We start from the raw sequence: 18,551 nt of genomic DNA, 5'->3' as shown, positions 1-18,551 counted from the left end.
ATAAATATAACAATGACTCGAGATAAATTTTTTCATTTGTAATTGATGTTGATAATTCAATGAAGTACAATTGGATTAGATGCATTATTGATGGCCTTATTGATGGAGCTAACAACTTCAAACAAGGAGTGGTGTCAAGTTTGAATGGAAGCATATATGTGCTTCAGGTATTTTTTATTTAAACTAATTTTGTGTTTGATTATTATCTAAAGCATGTTTGATTATAATCTAACTTTAATTAATTGAATTCAGATTTTATACTTCTATACTTCTATAAGCAAAAATATAGACCCTTTGATTTTGAGAAAGAACCACAATCGCCTTGCCTTTTCCATTGGACAAAGGATAGAATTTTTTACCAATTAGCATTAGAAAGAAAAAGTCTATTGGTACTTATATTGTCCACTCTCCAAAATTTTATTTTCTATATATAAACTAATTACACACGTGTTATAGGGGCTGGTTAAGTCAAGGGAAGAGTAACATGTGCCTAAACGGCCAGTCCGACTAAAGAAAAAGGTAGTGAAAGAGGTTGCCAAAGTGGAAAAACAGCAAAGTGAGAAGAGAAAAATGGTAGACAGTCTTAACAATGACAAAAGAGACCCGAGACAAGAAATTCTACAAAATTAAAAAGAGAAAAGAAGCAAGAAGTAAACACAACCTCCAATAAAAAGTAAGTTAATTTGGTAAACAATACATGTTTTGTTTATTGACATCCTTTGTATTTGAAGTAGCAAATAATAGTAATTTATTTTGTATGTCAATGTGATAATTTGTTGGTTGTTGAATATGTTTTTAGTTTGATTACATCTTTTGATTTTGGTTGCTGAATATGTTTCTAGTTTGATTACATCCTTTGATGAACCTGCTTGTTAAAAGATCCAAACTATAATCAAAATTTTCAATTCTATTATTCTCTTTTATTTTTTACATTATAGAAGCTGTTATTTTATCATTCTCATAGTTCTGCAGGTATTTTCTCAATTGTTCTGAATTTTCGTTTTTAGATTTTTTTTTCTTTTAGTTTTGTTCTGATTTTGGTTCTGGGTGGATTCTTTTGTGTGGTTTTGATATAAGTAATGTTCATCTTATCTGGGTCAATGTTTAAGTTTGTGATGAAGATGCAATGTTACATTATTTATTGTTGTTTATTTTTTAATATTATGTTATTTATTTAGTTTCAAATGTAAAATTTTCACATAAAAAAGTTAACTTGATATACAAAAGAATGAAAAATAAATTAAACTATTTACTTAAACTCACGATTTTAGTTGCTGAATATATTTTTAGTTTGATTACCTCCTCTTTTTTTTGCATTATCCACTGCCGGAATATTGAAACTGAAAAGGAAACAAGCTGTTCACTTAAGTAGAATGTTGAAAGTGAAAAGAAAACACGGCCACCATCAGTGCCTAGCTTGAGTTCAATTTCATCAAACACCTATGACCTTAGATTCAATTGATGTTCCAACCTAATAAGTGTTGGATTCAAAGACATCATCCCTAAATCAAACAATGGATGTGCCAATAGAGGTATTAGAACCAATTGTTGAGGAATTAGAGTTGGATTCTGATATGACTGAAAAATTATACGATTGGGTGATGGACAAAAAGAATGATAGAGAGGAAATTGTCACAATATTTAGTGGGCAGTGCAATGTCTTCCTTAAAAGGACTAATGCACAAACAATGAAGCCACGAAATCAAATAGATAATTAGGTTAGTAATAAAAAATATTTTGTTTAGTATAAAGTATTTATTTTATTCTTGAATTTGATTATTTGGTTACTAATTGTTTGCTTTGCTTGTATCAAGGTGGTCAACTATTATTCATGCATGCTTAATGAGTTACAACAAACAAAATTCAAGAATGATATATATTGCTTGAATATAGACCCAATGCTAAAAAATCTTATTATGTATCTCTTTTTTTTTATTTGACAGATTTTGTTCTATTCTAATTTATGACCAATTTGATATTAATTGTAATTGTTTGAGTTTTTATAAAGATAGGCAGGGTGAGAAGAGCTATACATCACTTGAGATAGAATGTGTTTCTATAATTCCAAATTTTGACAAAATTAGGATGCGAGGAAGAAAACTTATTTTTTTTTACCTTTTTGTTATAATCGTCATTGGTGGTTATATGCATTAGATGTTTTTAATAAGTTTTATGTTCTATACGCTTTGTTCACATCTAAGACTGTTGAACGGCAAGAAATAAATCAATATGTTGTAAGTTTGTTTTGTTATAACAACTTTTATTTAGGTATGAATATTTGATTATCATTTAAGTTTGACAATTTTATGGCTTTTTTAATAGGTAAGTTATCTTGACAACATAATAGTAATTGCGAATCCTGGATATGTTCATACTTCCTCAACTCTAACAATTGAATATATGGATTTTCCCAAACAACCAAACCTGCATGATTCCCTTTCATTTTTTCATGGATTTTATAATCATTTGCTAACTCTAAAATCTTAGTTTGGCAATCATTTTGTGCGCATAAGAGCATTTGCATGATGATATTCTTCCTTGATCTATGGCAATTCTTCTATTATTCAAATCAAACCACAATCATGCAGGTTTGGTTGTTTGGGCAAGTCCATATATTCAATTGTTGGAGTTGAGGGAGTTTGAATATATCAAAGATCCAAAATTATTATCATGTTGTCAAGATAACTTACCTATTAAAAAAAGTCATGAAATTGTCAAAATTAAATGATAATCAAATATCCAGACAAATAAAAGTTGTTATAACAAAACAAACTTACAACATATTGATTATTTCTTACCGTTCAGCAGTTTTAGATGTGAACAAAGGATTTAGGACATAAACCTTGTTATTACAAACATCTAATGCATATGACCACCAAAATTTGGGATTTTAGACGGACATCCTATGCCAACTTATGTATAGCCCTTTCTACCCTACTCATCTTTATAAAAACTCAACAACTGTAGTTAAAATCAAATTGTGCATAAATTAGAATAGAACAAAATTTTTCAAATAAAAAAAGAATAGATACATAGTAAGATTTCTTACTAGTAGGTATGAATTCATGTAATATATATCATTCTCGAATATTATTTGTTGTGACTCATTAAGCATGCATAAATAATAGTTGACTATCTTAATACAAGCAAAACAAACAATTAGTAATCAAAAAATCAAATTCAAGAATAAAATAAATACTTTATACGAAACAATATTTTGTATTACTAACCCAATTATCTATTGATTTCGTGTCTTCATTGTTTGCGCATTAATCCTTTCAAGGAAGACATTGGCTGCCCACTAAATGTTGCCACAATTTTCTCTCCATCTTGCTATTCGTCCATCACCCAGTCGTATAATTTTTCAGTCATATCAGAATCCAACTCTAATTCCTTAACAATTGGTTCTAACACCTCTATTGGCACATCCGTTGTTTGATTTAGGGATAATGCCTTTGAACTCAACACTTGTTGGGTTGGAATATCAATTAAATCCAAGGTCATAGGTGTTGGAGGTGTTGAAGAAAATTCAACTTTAAGGTCGAAGCTAGGCACTGATGGTGAGTGTGTTTTCTTTTCATTTTCAACATTTTGCCTTGGTGAGCAGCCTGTTTCCTTTTCAATTTCAACATTCTAGCGGTGAATAATGCAAGAAAAACCAATGATATAATCAAACTAGAAACATATTCAGTAACTAATATCATGAGTTTAAGTAGATAGTTTAATTTATTTTTCATTTTTTTGTATATCTAGTTATTTTTTGTGAAAATTTTGCATCTGAAATTAAATAGATAACATAACATTGAAAAATAAACAACAATAGATAACATAATATTGGATCTTCATCACAAACTTAAACATTAACCCAGATAAGATGAATATCAATTATATCAAAACCACACAAAAGAATCCATGCAGAACCAAAATCAGAACAAAACCAAAAGAAAAAAAAATTTGAAAACAGAAATTTAGAACAATTGAAAAAATACCTACAGAACTATGAGAATGACAAGCAATGACTTATCAAATTCAGAGGCTGAATTATGCACAAGATTGGTGTCTATAAAATAAAAAACAGAAAAGAATAATAGAATTAAAAATTTTGATTATGGTTTGGATCCTTTAACAAGCAAGTTCATCAAAGGATGTAATCAAACTAGAAACATATTTAGCAACCAAAATCAAAGGATATAATCAAACTAAAAACATATTCAGCAACCAAGAAATTATCACATTTACACACAAAACAAATTCCTATTATTTGCTACTTTAAATACAAAGGATGTCAATAAACAAAACATGTATTATTTACCAAATTAACTTACTTTTTATTGAAAGTTGTGTTTGTTTCTTGCTTCTTTTCTCTCTTTAATTTTGTAGAATCTTCTTGCCTCATATCTTTTTTGTCTTTGTTAGGATTGTCTACTACTTTCTTCTTCCGATTTTGTTGTTTTTTCACATTGGCAGCCTCTTTTACAACCTTTTTCTTTGGTCGGACTGGCCGTTTAGGCACAAGTTGCTGCTCCTTTGACTTAATTAGCCCCTGTAACACATGCGTAATTAGTTTATAGATAGAAAATAAAATTTTAGAGAGTGGACAATGTAAGTACCGATGGACTTTTTCTTTCTGATGCTAATTTGTCAGAAATTCTATCCTTTGTCTAATGAAAAAGTTAAGGCAGTTGTGGTTCTTTCTCAAAATTAAAAGGTCCATATTTTTGCTTGTAGAAATATAAAACTTAAATTCGATCACTTAAAGTTAAATTATAATCAAACATGCTTTAGTTAATAATCAAACACAAAATTAGTTTAAATAAAAAAATACCTGAAGCACATATATACAACCATTCAAACTTGACACCACTCCTTGTTTGAAGTTGTTAGCTCCATCAATAAGGTCATTAATAATGTATCTAATCTAATTACTTCATTGGATTATCAACATCAATTACAAATGAAAAAATTTTATCCCGAGTTATTGTTGTATTTATTGACAACAAAAATATTACCAATGCATGCAACAAGAATGCTCTTCTAAATCTGGGACTCCTTGTTGAATTTTTCAACATGATTTCTCTCAAAGAGTTTGGAGTTTTTTTTCTCTAAATTCTGAAAGCATGGGCTCATGCTCTTTAATTACCTTTTTGGATGGGTCACCTATTTTAAAAAAAAAATAAGAGAAATACGATTATAATCAAATATGCTGCAATAACATGTTTTAAAACATCAAACTCATCAATATGACAATCAAACTCAGCATAGCACGATATTTTTAAGATTAATAACTTCAATATGTAAAAAGTTCAGCAACTAAGTCATCAGTAATGTAAGATTCAGATTCAATATATAGTTATACTCCTATACCAATCAAGTGATATTAAAAATAAAATTTTTACGGTCAATTCTCACTAATAAAACTAAAGGATTTTAAAGAAATTTTAATTATTACCGTATGAACACAATCCCAAGACAGCTGCCAGTGATTCTCAAGTAACATTTACTTTTCCTATTGGAGTGAGAAGATGAAACTTGGAGGGATTATAGGCGTTGGCAAGGGACAAAATCAAATCATGGTTCAAATTCCCCTTGAGAATACCCAAGAGGGATCCAAAACTCATTGCTCGGACCTCGTTGCGTTGTGCATCATTCAAATAGTCGGAAAAAAGTGTCACTAACAAGTTTGGTGCGCATCTCATGTCAACATAACACTACATTAATAAAAATAAACTTTGTCAACATAGAAAACAAGATAATCAAAATATAGACGTTAAATAAATAACAAAAAACTAAAGACAATATTTTTCTCCACTCCATCTCCTTCGAAACTTCTTTGAATATATTTTTTCCTTTCTTTTCTTTAATGTCCTAGTTTTCTGGTTTTCTTTCTACTCGTTTTGGTGCAGTCTTCTTTTGCATTTTTCAAAACTAGAAAATTAAACAATCAAAATCCAATTAAATTCAAAAAGTAAAAACAAAAGTTAAAATTCATGCAATAATCAAATATCAGGTATGCTATAATAAAAAATGCTATAATATCATGTTTTAAAATTTGAGCATAATCAAACAGATTTCAAATCATATCACAAAAATTCAGTTATAATCAAATATGCTGTAATATCATGTTTTAAAAATTAAGCATAATCAAACTCATTTAATATAATAATCAAACAGACTTCAATTCATATCACAAAAATCTACTTATATTCAATTAAAAGCAAATTTTAAAAAATAAGACTCCAACTCATATCACAAACAGACTCCAACTCATTTTTTCCTCTTATGAAAATTAAAAATAAAAATAAATTCTTTCTTTTCTTTCTCTTATTTAAGAGTGATCCATAGTTCAAAGATGGTTAATGTATAAGGCCCTCCTGGTAAGGCCTGATTTGAGTTAACCCTATAACTTCAGAAGTTTTATTAATCTCACAAAAGAATGAACTATACAGATGGATAGCATTTATAGGTAGATATACATATACGATACTACTAATTTACCAATTACCATTACCTATTACAATAACTATAATATAACATCTTATTCCTGTGCAATCCATCATCAAATTACACATTTCTAAGTGCTATGTTGTATATTTATCTAAACTTAGAACACTTGACTACATTGACAGCATATATTTCAGTTTCATCATAAAATCAAATGTCAAAACCTCTTGAAAGACAACACAATGCAAATGTATGCAACAAAATCAATGATTTAATGACAATGCTATATATTTTTAACTCCACAATCATAAATATTTCGATTTAGATGTAAATTAAAGCTAGATAGTAGATACACATCTATTGAAAATGCCTGTGTAGACACCAATCTATGGAATCATATTCATGCAAAAACTCAAAAGAATAATCACCAATAAACTCATTCATGTACATAATTCAACCTTAAGGATTAGAATTATTTCTACCAAAATATACGTCCTATGTTTTCAGATTCCCAATAAATTCAGCTACTCAATAAGGTTAAACAAAACAAACTAAGTATCTACTTTGCACATAACACTGTACACAAAAAAAAAAACAAAACTAGATAGCTAACATCCATAGGTGACCATTAAATTTATCAAAACAACTATACTATCAATCAGCAATTGTGAAAATTAGCGTACTAACACTCCATTTCAAAACCCTTAACTTAAAAATCCAAGTAAAAAGGTATTTCAGCTAGAAACAGAAGTAAACGCCACATGCATTAAAAATTTTAGAGAATTAGAACACACAGAACTATCAGCTGAGTTGAAATTCCTCGAGTAGAATTTAAAAATCGAAAAAAATAAGATAATGCAAAAAATAAACTCCACATGCATTGAAAATGTCAAAGAAATAGAACAACAATATCCTCGAGTAGAATTCAAAAACCGAAAAAAATCAAGATTACGCTACAAATATTAATCATCCGTTCCTGCTCATTATTGTGTAATCAAGCTGAAGAAGCTTAAACGAAGAATCAAAAGCACAAGGAGTAAGTTTACCTTGCAGAGTCAAACAAGAAAAATGCAGTCTAAAAAGTTCTCGTCTGAGACAGAGAGCACCGTGTCTAAGAGAGAGGAAGGAGAATCGTAACCACATCTAAGAGACAGCAAAGGAGAATCGTGTCACTGAAGAGAAAGAAAAGGAGAGGAGAGAGGGAAGGAAAATCGTGCTTGAGAGTGAGAATGAGGAAGAAGGATCGTGCCTGAAAATGAGAGTGAGGGAAGGAGAAAGAGGGATGTAGGTTTTAGTGCAACGGGTAAAGAGTGAGAATGGGGTTTTTGTAAAGAGTGAAAGTAGGGCTTTGATTTTTAATTTTTTTAATTTTGTATTGGTATACGTATATAAATATAATAAGGAAAAGTATATGGAACTAAGAGGTTACCAGCCAAAAACTAAACAAAACTACATTAATTTATATTAATAATTAATTTTAAATTTTTTAAATTCAAAATTTAAAAAATTTAAAATTGATTAAGTAAACCTAATTAAAACCTATAAAAATCTTTCTCTTCTCTCTCACATTAACCTACCCACCTCCAACAATTACACACACTTCTTCCCTCTCACCATGAAAGAATTTACCTGCTTCCGACCACCGCTCCATGGAAGAAGAAGAAAGTAGGAGTAGCCCGTTACAAGGACAGCAGACACCTCAATCACACCCACTCACCATATTCTACGATGGCAAGATTTCCGTTTGTGACGTCACTCACTCTCAAGTACGTACATATATATTTTCTCCGATGATAAAATATTAATTGAATAATGTATTTACTAGGTAAATTAAATGATTCAATTTTATGCAGGCAAGATCCATCTTAATGCTTGCAAGAAAAGAATTGGAGGAAAGAGTGAAGACATCTGTTTATACGATGTTGCTCTCTATATTTTGGGATATTAGGTGCTGTTTTGATTATTAAAGAGATTGTAAATTATACAATTATATAAATATAAAAAAACATTCATTAATATGAAAAAAATATTCTAATACTTAACAAAAGAAATATCCAGTTATATTTTAACAAAAATAATTAAATATCTATAAAATTTTAAAAAAATATATAAAATTTTTAAAGAAATAGAGACATTCACATTTTCAATACAAAAAATTTGAAAAATTTATAAAAGAACATCCATTTAGTATGAAAAAGAAACATTCAGATACTTAGCAGGAGAAACATCCATATATATTAACTCGTAAAGATTTTGGATTCACTTAAAGGTATTTGGCTGATTTTTTGCTAATATCTTTTTAGTTTCCTAGCATTGTTCATATAATAACTAAAAATAATAACCAAAAAGTGGTGTGCATGTAGCATAATTGTTAATATAATTAAGTACAATTTTCAATCGGAAGATTTAGAGTCCGTTTGGCAAACAGCGAAAGCTACTTTTTTTTATTTTGAATTATAAAAAGTCACAATATAAGTGTTTGGCACTATTTAAAAAAAACTTTTAATTTTTCAAAGAGTTAATTCACAACTTTTTGAAAAAATAGAAATATATGACTTATTTCTCTCGATAAGTCATTCTATCATTTTTCTAAAAAAAATTAACTTTAAAATAAAAAAATCTACTTTTATTTTTGTTCTCTAAAATTGTTTTATGTTTCTACTGGAAATATTTTTCCTCTACTACCATTTTTACGCAAGGTTCCATCTGTTAGAAGCATTGACCTTTCACCATTATTTTCACTCAATGTTTTATCTGCTGGAAGTATTGGTCATCCACTACCATTTTCACGTAATGATTCATCTGGTGAAAGTATTGACCTTCCAACACCATTTTAAAACAATGTTCTATCTGAATCACTTACTTCATATATTTCTTTCAGTTATTTTTTATTATTTTACCATTCTATTTTTATTATTAAATTTGTATTTAACATTGTGTGTGATATAAAATTTAGTTTTAATTTTATTTTTTTCACATGTGATTTATTTTTATATAACTTATTATTATTTTATAGTTAGTTATAACAAGTTCTTGAGTTATTTATCCAAATGCTATAACTTTAAAATAAGTATTTTTATAACTAAAAATTTAAACACAAAATAACTTATTTATAAATTAATATTAATAAAAATTCTTATACGTTAAGTTCTTTTTTTTAAAAGAATTTATTTAAGTTGTTATTGGCTAGAAATTAATTTTGAAATGAGATTGATTTGGTGTAAACAAGTTCAGCACTATCTATATCTATCATGTGTCTCGATTGGTCTGTTTTTTGCGGATTCCGAAAAGGATGTGAAAAACAAAAAACTAAAAATAACAAAAAATTTTCTCTTAGATTACGAGAAATTTGAAATCTATATTCTCGTATTTCACTTACAAATCATATTTTGAACCGCAAAAAGGATTTTCATATATTACAAGAAAAAAAAATGAAAAAATCCCCTCCAAAATTAATAAGATGTATGTATAGGTCTTTAATTTTTTAATTTAGTCTCTTTTTAATTTTTATTTTTTTTTAATTTATATTTTTTATATTGGTCCTCCCAAAAAAATTTCTAGTTCTGCCCCTACTTCTCTTAGGTTGCGAGAAATTTGAAACATATATTTTCGTATTTCACTGGAGATCATATTTTGAGGCATTACACCAAATTTCGATCCATATCTAAAATTTTCAGCCATAATTTATACCTTTAGTAACGAGTTTAAATTTTTAGAAATGTAATTTTATTACATCTTTCCATAAAACATTAGAAATAGCTTTGCTATTCTTCACCAAATAGAATCTCTCTTGCTATTATACTTATATATGCCAAATTTAATAATAAATAGCACCAATCACCAAATGTAGGAAAAATTATGCTTCGCCAAATCTCATACATTATTTATAATTTTAAATTTTTAAGAGACTCATCAAACCACTTTGAATCATATAGAAACAAAAAAGAAGTGCTATTATTATGGCCAAACCAACTAGATAGATATGGAACAATGGACAAGGGGTAAACTAAGCAAATTTTGAGAAACATTAGCATTATTATTGCATGATGATGTATGCAAATCCATGCTGAGACAATTAAAACCCGCTTAATATTGTAGAAATTATGAAATTCAAAATAAATATCAAGTATACTAACTAGTTCCTCTTAGATGAATCAAGCAAACAAAGCTTTTGTGTACCCATTCTCTAGTTACAAAAATGCTAATCTAATTTAAACAAAAAAAAAATGGAAAGAATATACTATGTATATTTTTTTTTTCCTTTTTTTCTTAAAAAAAATAAATCATCATGTTCTTCAATCTCAAAGTAGACCTTGTTGCAGCTCTTGAATGTGCACTCAATTTCAAGCTTCCTCATCTTCAGTGAACTGCTAAAACTCATTTTCATTAGTAAACATCTTTGCATGCATTTCAGTTTCAACCAAGTGCTGCTTCATCAATGGAATGAGATATCTCTATTAATCTTACACTTACACATTCATGCATATATATGCATGAATAATCCCTCATGTTGGTATAAAGAATTGAATTAGAGCTGATGCTAATATATGAAGATGACATTGCCAAAATTTGGTTGGATGAATGTGTTTTTCTTAAATCATTTTTCTATACATCATGAATGTTAGTGGTGCCTAGCAACTTCTCGTCCTCTTTCTCGCTTTCGACGAGTTGAATGCCACCGGATCGTGTTGTCTTATTCACCTCCTTTTCAACTCTGAAGAAGATCCACTGGAACCGTCGGAACATCTCCAAAAGAGTGATTGCAAACACTGTCAGGTAGTTATGCCGGAGATGCGCAGATAGTTTGTACGTCCACGAGCCGCGCAGAATAAAGTTGCTTCCAATCATCCAAAAGTATATCTGCAACTCAGAAGTCAGATTTGTGAAATAAAAACGTGTTGTATCTTTCAAAGAATGATGCTTCTTGAACATATGCAAGTGCAAGGTGATGATACTTATGCTATGCAAGGCTAAACATGTTTGAACTATTCTCTTTGTAATAAGATGTATCGGCTTTTCTTACCCATTGTCGTCCGTGAAGCGCGTTCGAAACTGCACTTGGTCTGTTAAACTTGAAAATGCGTGAAAAGCCACTGAAGACAAGGAAAAAATTTCTCAATATAACACATACTTGGCATTAGAGGTAAGTTTCCACACCTATATGCTCATTTCAATCTATTTGTTTAACATCTTTATTAAGCTTAAGATATAAAGTGACTATGCAAATTTGTAATGTTTGTCACTATTAATTTGAAAGAAGGTAGATTTGGTACCTTAAATCCCAATCTCTGGTTATATCCCAGTAAAATGAATAGAGCGAATTAATTAAACTCGAGAATAGCCACAGTGGCCGATAAATAGTTGTCCATTTCTCAGGGAAGACGTGATACTTCAGCGCCGAGAGAAAAATCACTGGGAATGCTGTTGAATATTTTAGAGCTTGGATAGCAAGTAAGAAAGGAGTTAGAATACTATCAAATGTAAAAAATTCGACTTATATGTTGAATAAGCACAAAAGTGAAAAAATGATGTGACTTGGATGAAAGAGTGTGCCCGCAGTGGCAGGGTTAAAAACAAAAAGATCAATTACCATTGAAAAGGCAAGTTTTGTCTTTGGTATCTTTGTACTGACGAAGACATTGCAATAAACGCCACAAATAAGGAAGAACAAGAGCCATTGGGATTGCAACAGAGTGACTACCACAGACCGAATCGGCTTCAAGCCAAGCAATTGTGGCGACCTGCATATCATAGAAAGTTAAAATACTTTCAAATACTGTGTCGAAGAAGTTTTTATGTATTCAAGTAATAGACATCACCAAACAAACTAATATAGAGTGGGAAAAGAAAATCATGTACTGTGCGATTTAAGACACAAGAACAAAGTAGAGATTGACAAGTAAATAGAAGTAAAGAAACAGAAAAATTGGTATATTTTTTTTCATTTGATTTAAGAACCATACATTACCTGTTTGTTCACCATCCTACAAACTGATCGCTCCAAATCTGAAAAGACCTGTATGAAGTAAACAATTAAGAACAAAAATATACAAAGAGGAAGAGACTATTAACCCAAAAAGTATCGTAGACCACAGTGGTAAGTTTCTTTAACATTTACCATATGACCAAAGCAGTAAGGTGGCAATCTAGACAAATAAATACATGAATTTCTAAGCATTTCTAATGTGAATGCCCAACTAAGATATAAATTTACATTTAAGGTGACATGAAATAAAGGAAAAATGCAGAAAGAAGTTTACTGTTAGATCATTTGCCGTACCTTTGACATGGAGGTTAAAATATCAGCCACAAAGAAGTCAGGAAACGATATTGGCTGTATGAAGAGTAAAACCATTATTAGTGAGACAAGTTGATAAGCTATAGAAATGGCCGGTGAAACAAAATCAACTGAAAAACTTATGTACACTAGTAAAATCGTTGATTCAAACTAGTAGCCTCAGGCTAGAAAAGGCAAGGAAAAGAAGAAGAAAGAAAACCGGTTGGACCTCGCAGATTCTTATGAAATTAACCAAATGCAAGTATAACACAAAAAAGTTCATAGTTTTCATGGCAGTCAAGAAGCTTGCCTGCAAAGGAAAAGCTATCCGCCACAACGTCCTCAAAAAGAAGTACCGAGAGGACAAATAGAAAATATCAAAGGGAAAGATCATGATAACAGCGAACAGAATGTAGAGAAGAACCTGCAATATGAAGGGAACATGATCAGAACATAAGGTAGTAAAGATTCTCGCATGAGAAGATCACAGAAAGCAATTGATTTGCTCGAATCTAGAAAAAGTTATTTATTGCCTTTTAAAAAAAGTCATTTATGTCTACATAATATCATAACCAGAAAGCAGCCCATAACAAAGAGTGAAAGCATGTCATACATTTTATGTAACTCAAAAGATGACAAGGAATGTAAAAAATGCTTATGAATGTCATGTTTAAGCAATAAGTCAGATTCAACTTAAAAGCTAGAAGGAAATAACATAGGAGATACTTAACAGGTTGAGATGCAGCTAATGATACTTCCCCGTGAGAATAGAGATACAGATAGGCAGTCATGCTAGTAGGGACAAGAATCGTCATCCAAGTGCTACACTGAAAATAACACAAGTATGGTTAATAGACAGAAACTTAGACAAATTTTATCCAAATCAAACCACTGCAAAAACCTCTAAGAATAATGGGCAAAGCTGCTATGATCAATATCGCTAGATAGCACAAAGTAGATGGAGATTGACAGTCATTAAATTAAGGAGAAACTGAATGAAGGAATACTTTGCATAACCGTTGTTAGATCTGAAGATTAAGTTGCAAATGTCTTGACTTGAAGGTTTTGTTTGGTCATATATATATATATTCAAATATTAGAAAGATGGGCATGGGAGATATTCAGATATTGGCACCTCATATTATTATATTCATAGTTTATAGACTTCAGTTATTTTTAATTGTGACATTTACCTGATGATATAGTACTAGTATGCACTAACAGTGCCATATTGTCTAGCATATAATTCTCTCTAATTATATATGTAATTTTCTCAACTGTCAACAACCCATATAAGGCATTGCAAAAAACAAGAATCAAGTAAATCATCAAACAATTTTCCCTGAGTAAAAAAATGTTTGTTTCCAAAAGTATGCAAAAGAATCCAACTACCTTCCATATCTCTCTGTGAGTGAGGTGGTTTTGATCAATTTCAAAAATCTTCGGATAATTTATACTTGATTGTAGGAATACCCACAAATTGACTCCCCAAAGCCAGACCATCATAGTCTGAATCAATGATAATAAAATTATCAGGAAAAGTTCCACACAAAAAATTGTGTTCAATGTATGATATATACATATAAAAGAATCCATGTATAACTCACCACAAGAAGGAGAGGGTTATAATACAAAAATGCCTCGTATAAAAACAGATCTCGCAAATTCGCATCCATTCTCATGACAGAGTCCCAACCAACCTGGTGCAAGGACAGGAAAAAAGTGAGAGGTGTGAAATAGGTAAAGAAATTCACTGGTACAAGGGAAGAATATAGATGTTAGAAAAGAGAAAAGATAGGTTCTGACCTTGCAGCAAGTAAGTCCCCACATCAGAAAGAGTACCATCTGCAAAAACAAATGAGCAAGACAGACCACTTAAGGCCTAAGGGAGTAGTATTTAGAACTCAATCGTAATTTATAGATGATATTTTAACAGACCTTGAATCTCCACAGAAAAGTGGGAGAAGGCAAAGCCTTTTCCATAGGTGCCACTATGTTCTTCATTGTATCAGCACTATTCAATTATAGGACCTTCAGGATTCAGCTGAAAAAAATTATAAAAATTAGCAATCAAAATGAGGATGTAAACATAAAACGAAAAGAAAACAAAGCTTTTGGGATAAGGTTAGGGGAGGGAGTTACCAAACAGAAACAAAATTGAATCTAAGTGCATCAACGATGGTCTGCACTTGCAAACACAGCATAAATCCTAGCATCTTTTTCACCACTAGCGGAGCTCACACTTTTAACAGAATTCTGATTCGTGTCTAGTTGTCCATGACAAGCATTTAGAAATGCATGCTCTACTAAAGATGATAACGAAAAGCCACTGTAACTAGTAACTCCATTGTTTTCGGAGTTTTGTCTAAATTGCTTTATATTTGCTTCAAAAGTTTAATTAGTTATTATCGGTTATTAAGCTTCTACTCCTAACATTATGGTCAGAATATATAGAAAATTGGTCGATGTCTGCCGCTAACGAGGTGTCTTTAAATCTTCACATACAACACAACTACCATAGTCACACCTACTATACATACCAATGATTCAGTACTAGTCAATAAAATAGTAGCAGCATTATCCAGGTAAAACACTACGATGTTGTTTGATTCATATGGGCAACCTCAATCAACATGAAAATTGCTAGTTATGGCTACCGTTGTATTATCCAACCAGAACTCCAAATTCCTTGGAGTAATCAATTATCAACTATGGACACTTGAAACAGGGTGTTCAACTATTCATCATATCCAACCAGAATTCATGGAAATGGAGTTCCAAGCTGCTGAAGAGAATGCCCCCTACATTATATCATACAAAGTCCAATTTCAATCCCAAACCCCCACTCAAATCATCCTACTTTCCATATCAAAAATCAATGTAGAGAGCTCACAAATTTGGCATGCACTATAATATAATTCCAATTATTCAGTACACACCACAATCAACAAGAACCAAAAGTCCACAACTATAATAACAAGAGCTCATGAATTTAGCTAGCACTTCAACATCAGTCAAATCCATTTTCGCAATCCTCCAACAAATCTTAAAGCTAGCAACAAACAGAATCCCAACACATCTCCAAGTAGCACTATCCAGCCACATCATGTCACACAGAGTGCAAAATAACAGAGCAAGGGATAAAAAACAAAAACCCCAGGTCATGGGAGGCAGCAAAATCAAAACTTGGCAGCAACCCATCATTCAGAATCCCATATTACATCTGAAATTCAAATAATAATAATAACAAAAAGAAGATGGGATTGAATCAGATCAGTTACCTGTTGCTGTTGCTATGGTCAGAGAGGGGGAGAGTCAGATCTGAGAGCAGAATTGTGGGGAACTTTTGAGGCGCAAATCACGCTAAACATGACAGAATGGAATGAATAAATGAATGAATAATTGCAATTGGGATGATGATGAAGAAGATGGTTGCGTCGATTTCAAAGCAGGTTGCTTGCTTGCATTGTTGGCAAATGAAGATTTGGAGAAGAAAAAACCAAAAAAAAAAAAACAAAACAAAAAACAGAGAAACCGTGGCAGTGGCAGAGTTGTTATTAATAATATAATTATACCCCCCACTCTTTCTTCGTCACTGTAATGAAAGGATTTATACCATGAGTTTAAAATTTCAAAGTGACTGCACTTTGTGTGCCCAAAAAAGTAAACAAAAAAAAAGTTGTAAGCATTTATATTATTTTTTCAATTTAGAAAAATATTTTTACTGATATGTTATCAATATGTATGTATTTTTATACTCTATTATTTATTTCGTTTAAAAATAAAATAGGTATATAAATATCTCATTTACAAATAGAATTTAAAAAAAAATTGTTTAATTACTCTGTTGATCCTGTAATTTTATGAAATTTTTGATTAAGTCTCTATACCTTTTTTTTTAATTGGATCCCTGCACTAAATTTTTTTTTTCAATTAAGTCCCTCTTGATAGTAATTGGCTTAATTTTATGAGAATCCAACTAAAAAAAAAAAGAATTGGTATAGGGACCTAAATAAAAGGAAAAAAAGTATAGAGACTTAATTAAAAAAAAATTGGTGCAAAGACTCAATTAAAAGAAAAAAAAAGTATAGAGACCTAATTAAAAATTTTGCGAAAAGGATCAACAGAGTAATTAAACAAAAAAATCATGTTTACACATATCTCTTTTGTAATGACAAGATCAAAACAACTATAAAAAAATGATATTTACTAGATTTTTCATCAATAATTTAGATTTTTTATATAATTTCTTATGATTTGAATGGTATCAGTTTAGTTTTATTTTTCGATATAATACAATTTTATTTAAATAATTAAAAAATTTATATTGTATCAATTTGAATTTTTTTAAATTTATCTAATTCAAACTACTCCAATTTAATTTGATCAACTTATTTGATTTTTAAAAAAATGCAAAATTTGGATTAGATATAATTTAAATTACAAAATTTTTAAAATTTAAATTATACCTAGGTGTTTTTACCCGTAATATAACATTACGCGAATATAAATCTTTTAAAATTTTGTAGTTTTGTCTTGATATTATAGATTATGACACAAAATTTATAGCATTAAATTATTTTTATAAAAAAAATTAGGGTAAAATACACAATTAAACCAAATCTAACTCAATATTACACAATTCACCCAAATGAAGAAATATTACATGGATCTCTCCAATCACTTCTCTATGTATATCGAATGAGGCAGATTAGATTTAGCTCTCTATGTAAATCTAATCAGCCTGTTTCGATTTATGCATGCATGCTGTCCTAGTAAATCTAATCACCATGTTTCGATTTATGCATGCATACATGCTGTTCTAGTAAATCTAATCACCCTGTTTCGATTCGGGTCATCTGGTATCAGAGCCTGATGGGGAAGTAGGAATATTATTATCATTAAACTATTTCTGAGGTTCGTGGATCTGGGAATTTTATTTTCTATTCATGTTCTTTATTTCTGTACATATGAAACAATACTATGTTTTAAATCTAGAAGTACAAGCAGTTTAATCTTATCACTTAAAGGGACTGTAGCAGTAAGATCCTTGTGGTGGGCAGTAAGGCTAATTTGACGATGTTCTTGAAGGTGATAAGATCCGAACGTAAGAACTCCTGGTGGCTATGGATAAAAAAAAGAGTTATAAACCCCAGATTCAAAAATTTGAGTGATAGTTTAGTGATAATATAAATATTCTGTCTGAACTAAAGGAAGGCAATGATATCAGATATTATTTTTATTATGTCTAACCTCTTCCGTTCACTCTCTAGACGTCTCTCCATTAGGGGATCTTCTCCGTCTTCTTCCTCCACCTCTTCACCCCACTCTTCTTCCAATCCTCTTACAGAGAAAGTAACTCGGCTCGAGGAACTTTCTCCCAAACACAATATCTTCGAAGAAGAAGTTTGTTTCGAAGATATCAATCAAGCCATAGACAATTGGGAAATACCCAAAATCCCTCAAGATGAGTTACATGTTCCTGATGACAACAAAAGAAAATCAGACTATATTATCAAAACCGCTGAAAACAATATTCCTTTAAGACCAGACTCTGGCGAGGAATTCCATCTTTTAACCAAGCAATATGTCAGAGAACATGCCCATCACTACAAATATCTTCACATAGGATGTGTCCAGGTAGCTGTGAAACCTCTCATCAGAGAAGGTCTTAATGCTTCCATCCTCATGTGTCTTAGAGATATTAGGCACAATGATTTCCAAGATTCCTTAATCGGAACAGTAGAAACAAGTCTAGGACACGGTCCGGTTTATTTCAACTGTTTTCCAAACAAAACAGTCAGTTTGTTAGATATCAACATCCTTGACTTTC

At 30.5% G+C, this 18,551-nt stretch overlaps 1 protein-coding gene across 2 annotated transcripts; it reads right to left on the bottom strand.

The window, feature by feature from the left end:
• Positions 1-10,456: 10,456 nt before the first annotated feature.
• LOC112797391 (uncharacterized) lies at positions 10,457-16,320 on the bottom strand. 2 transcript variants are annotated; one of them, XM_025840302.3, is made up of 14 exons: positions 16,000-16,302; positions 14,861-15,519; positions 14,657-14,762; positions 14,525-14,563; positions 14,326-14,418; positions 14,111-14,227; positions 13,450-13,545; positions 13,029-13,142; positions 12,722-12,775; positions 12,410-12,457; positions 12,032-12,182; positions 11,715-11,880; positions 11,465-11,534; positions 10,457-11,301 (listed from the first exon to the last, which is right to left on the bottom strand). In XM_025840302.3, exons 3-14 carry the CDS (start codon positions 14,720-14,722, stop codon positions 11,047-11,049), a joined length of 1,269 nt encoding a protein of 422 aa, XP_025696087.1. In that variant the 5' UTR covers positions 14,723-14,762; positions 14,861-15,519; positions 16,000-16,302; the 3' UTR covers positions 10,457-11,046. The 2 variants fall into 2 exon arrangements, with proteins under 2 accessions (XP_025696087.1, XP_025696086.1); XM_025840301.3 differs by lacking the exon at positions 14,861-15,519 and having other exon boundaries at positions 16,000-16,320.
• Positions 16,321-18,551: the final 2,231 nt, after the last annotated feature.

Source organism: Arachis hypogaea, chromosome 4, assembly GCF_003086295.3.
Source record: "Arachis hypogaea cultivar Tifrunner chromosome 4, arahy.Tifrunner.gnm2.J5K5, whole genome shotgun sequence".
Classification (NCBI taxonomy): domain Eukaryota; kingdom Viridiplantae; phylum Streptophyta; class Magnoliopsida; order Fabales; family Fabaceae; genus Arachis; species Arachis hypogaea.
The sequence above is the reverse complement of the archived record's forward strand: the minus strand, read 5'-3'. Positions and strand labels throughout refer to the sequence as shown.

What these genes read in the sequence shown, in the direction of transcription:
- LOC112797391 (XM_025840301.3), bottom strand. Translation starts at nt 14,722, where the DNA reads ATGAAGAACATAGTGGCACCTATGGAAAAGGCTTTGCCTTCTCCCACT. An exon ending in CATTAGCTGCATCTCAACCT is followed by an intron (nt 13,143 to 13,449) that starts GTTAAGTATCTC and finishes TTCATATTGCAG; the next exon opens with GTTCTTCTCTACATTCTGTT. An exon ending in CGCTTCACGGACGACAATGG is followed by an intron (nt 11,302 to 11,464) that starts GTAAGAAAAGCC and finishes TCTGAGTTGCAG; the next exon opens with ATATACTTTTGGATGATTGG.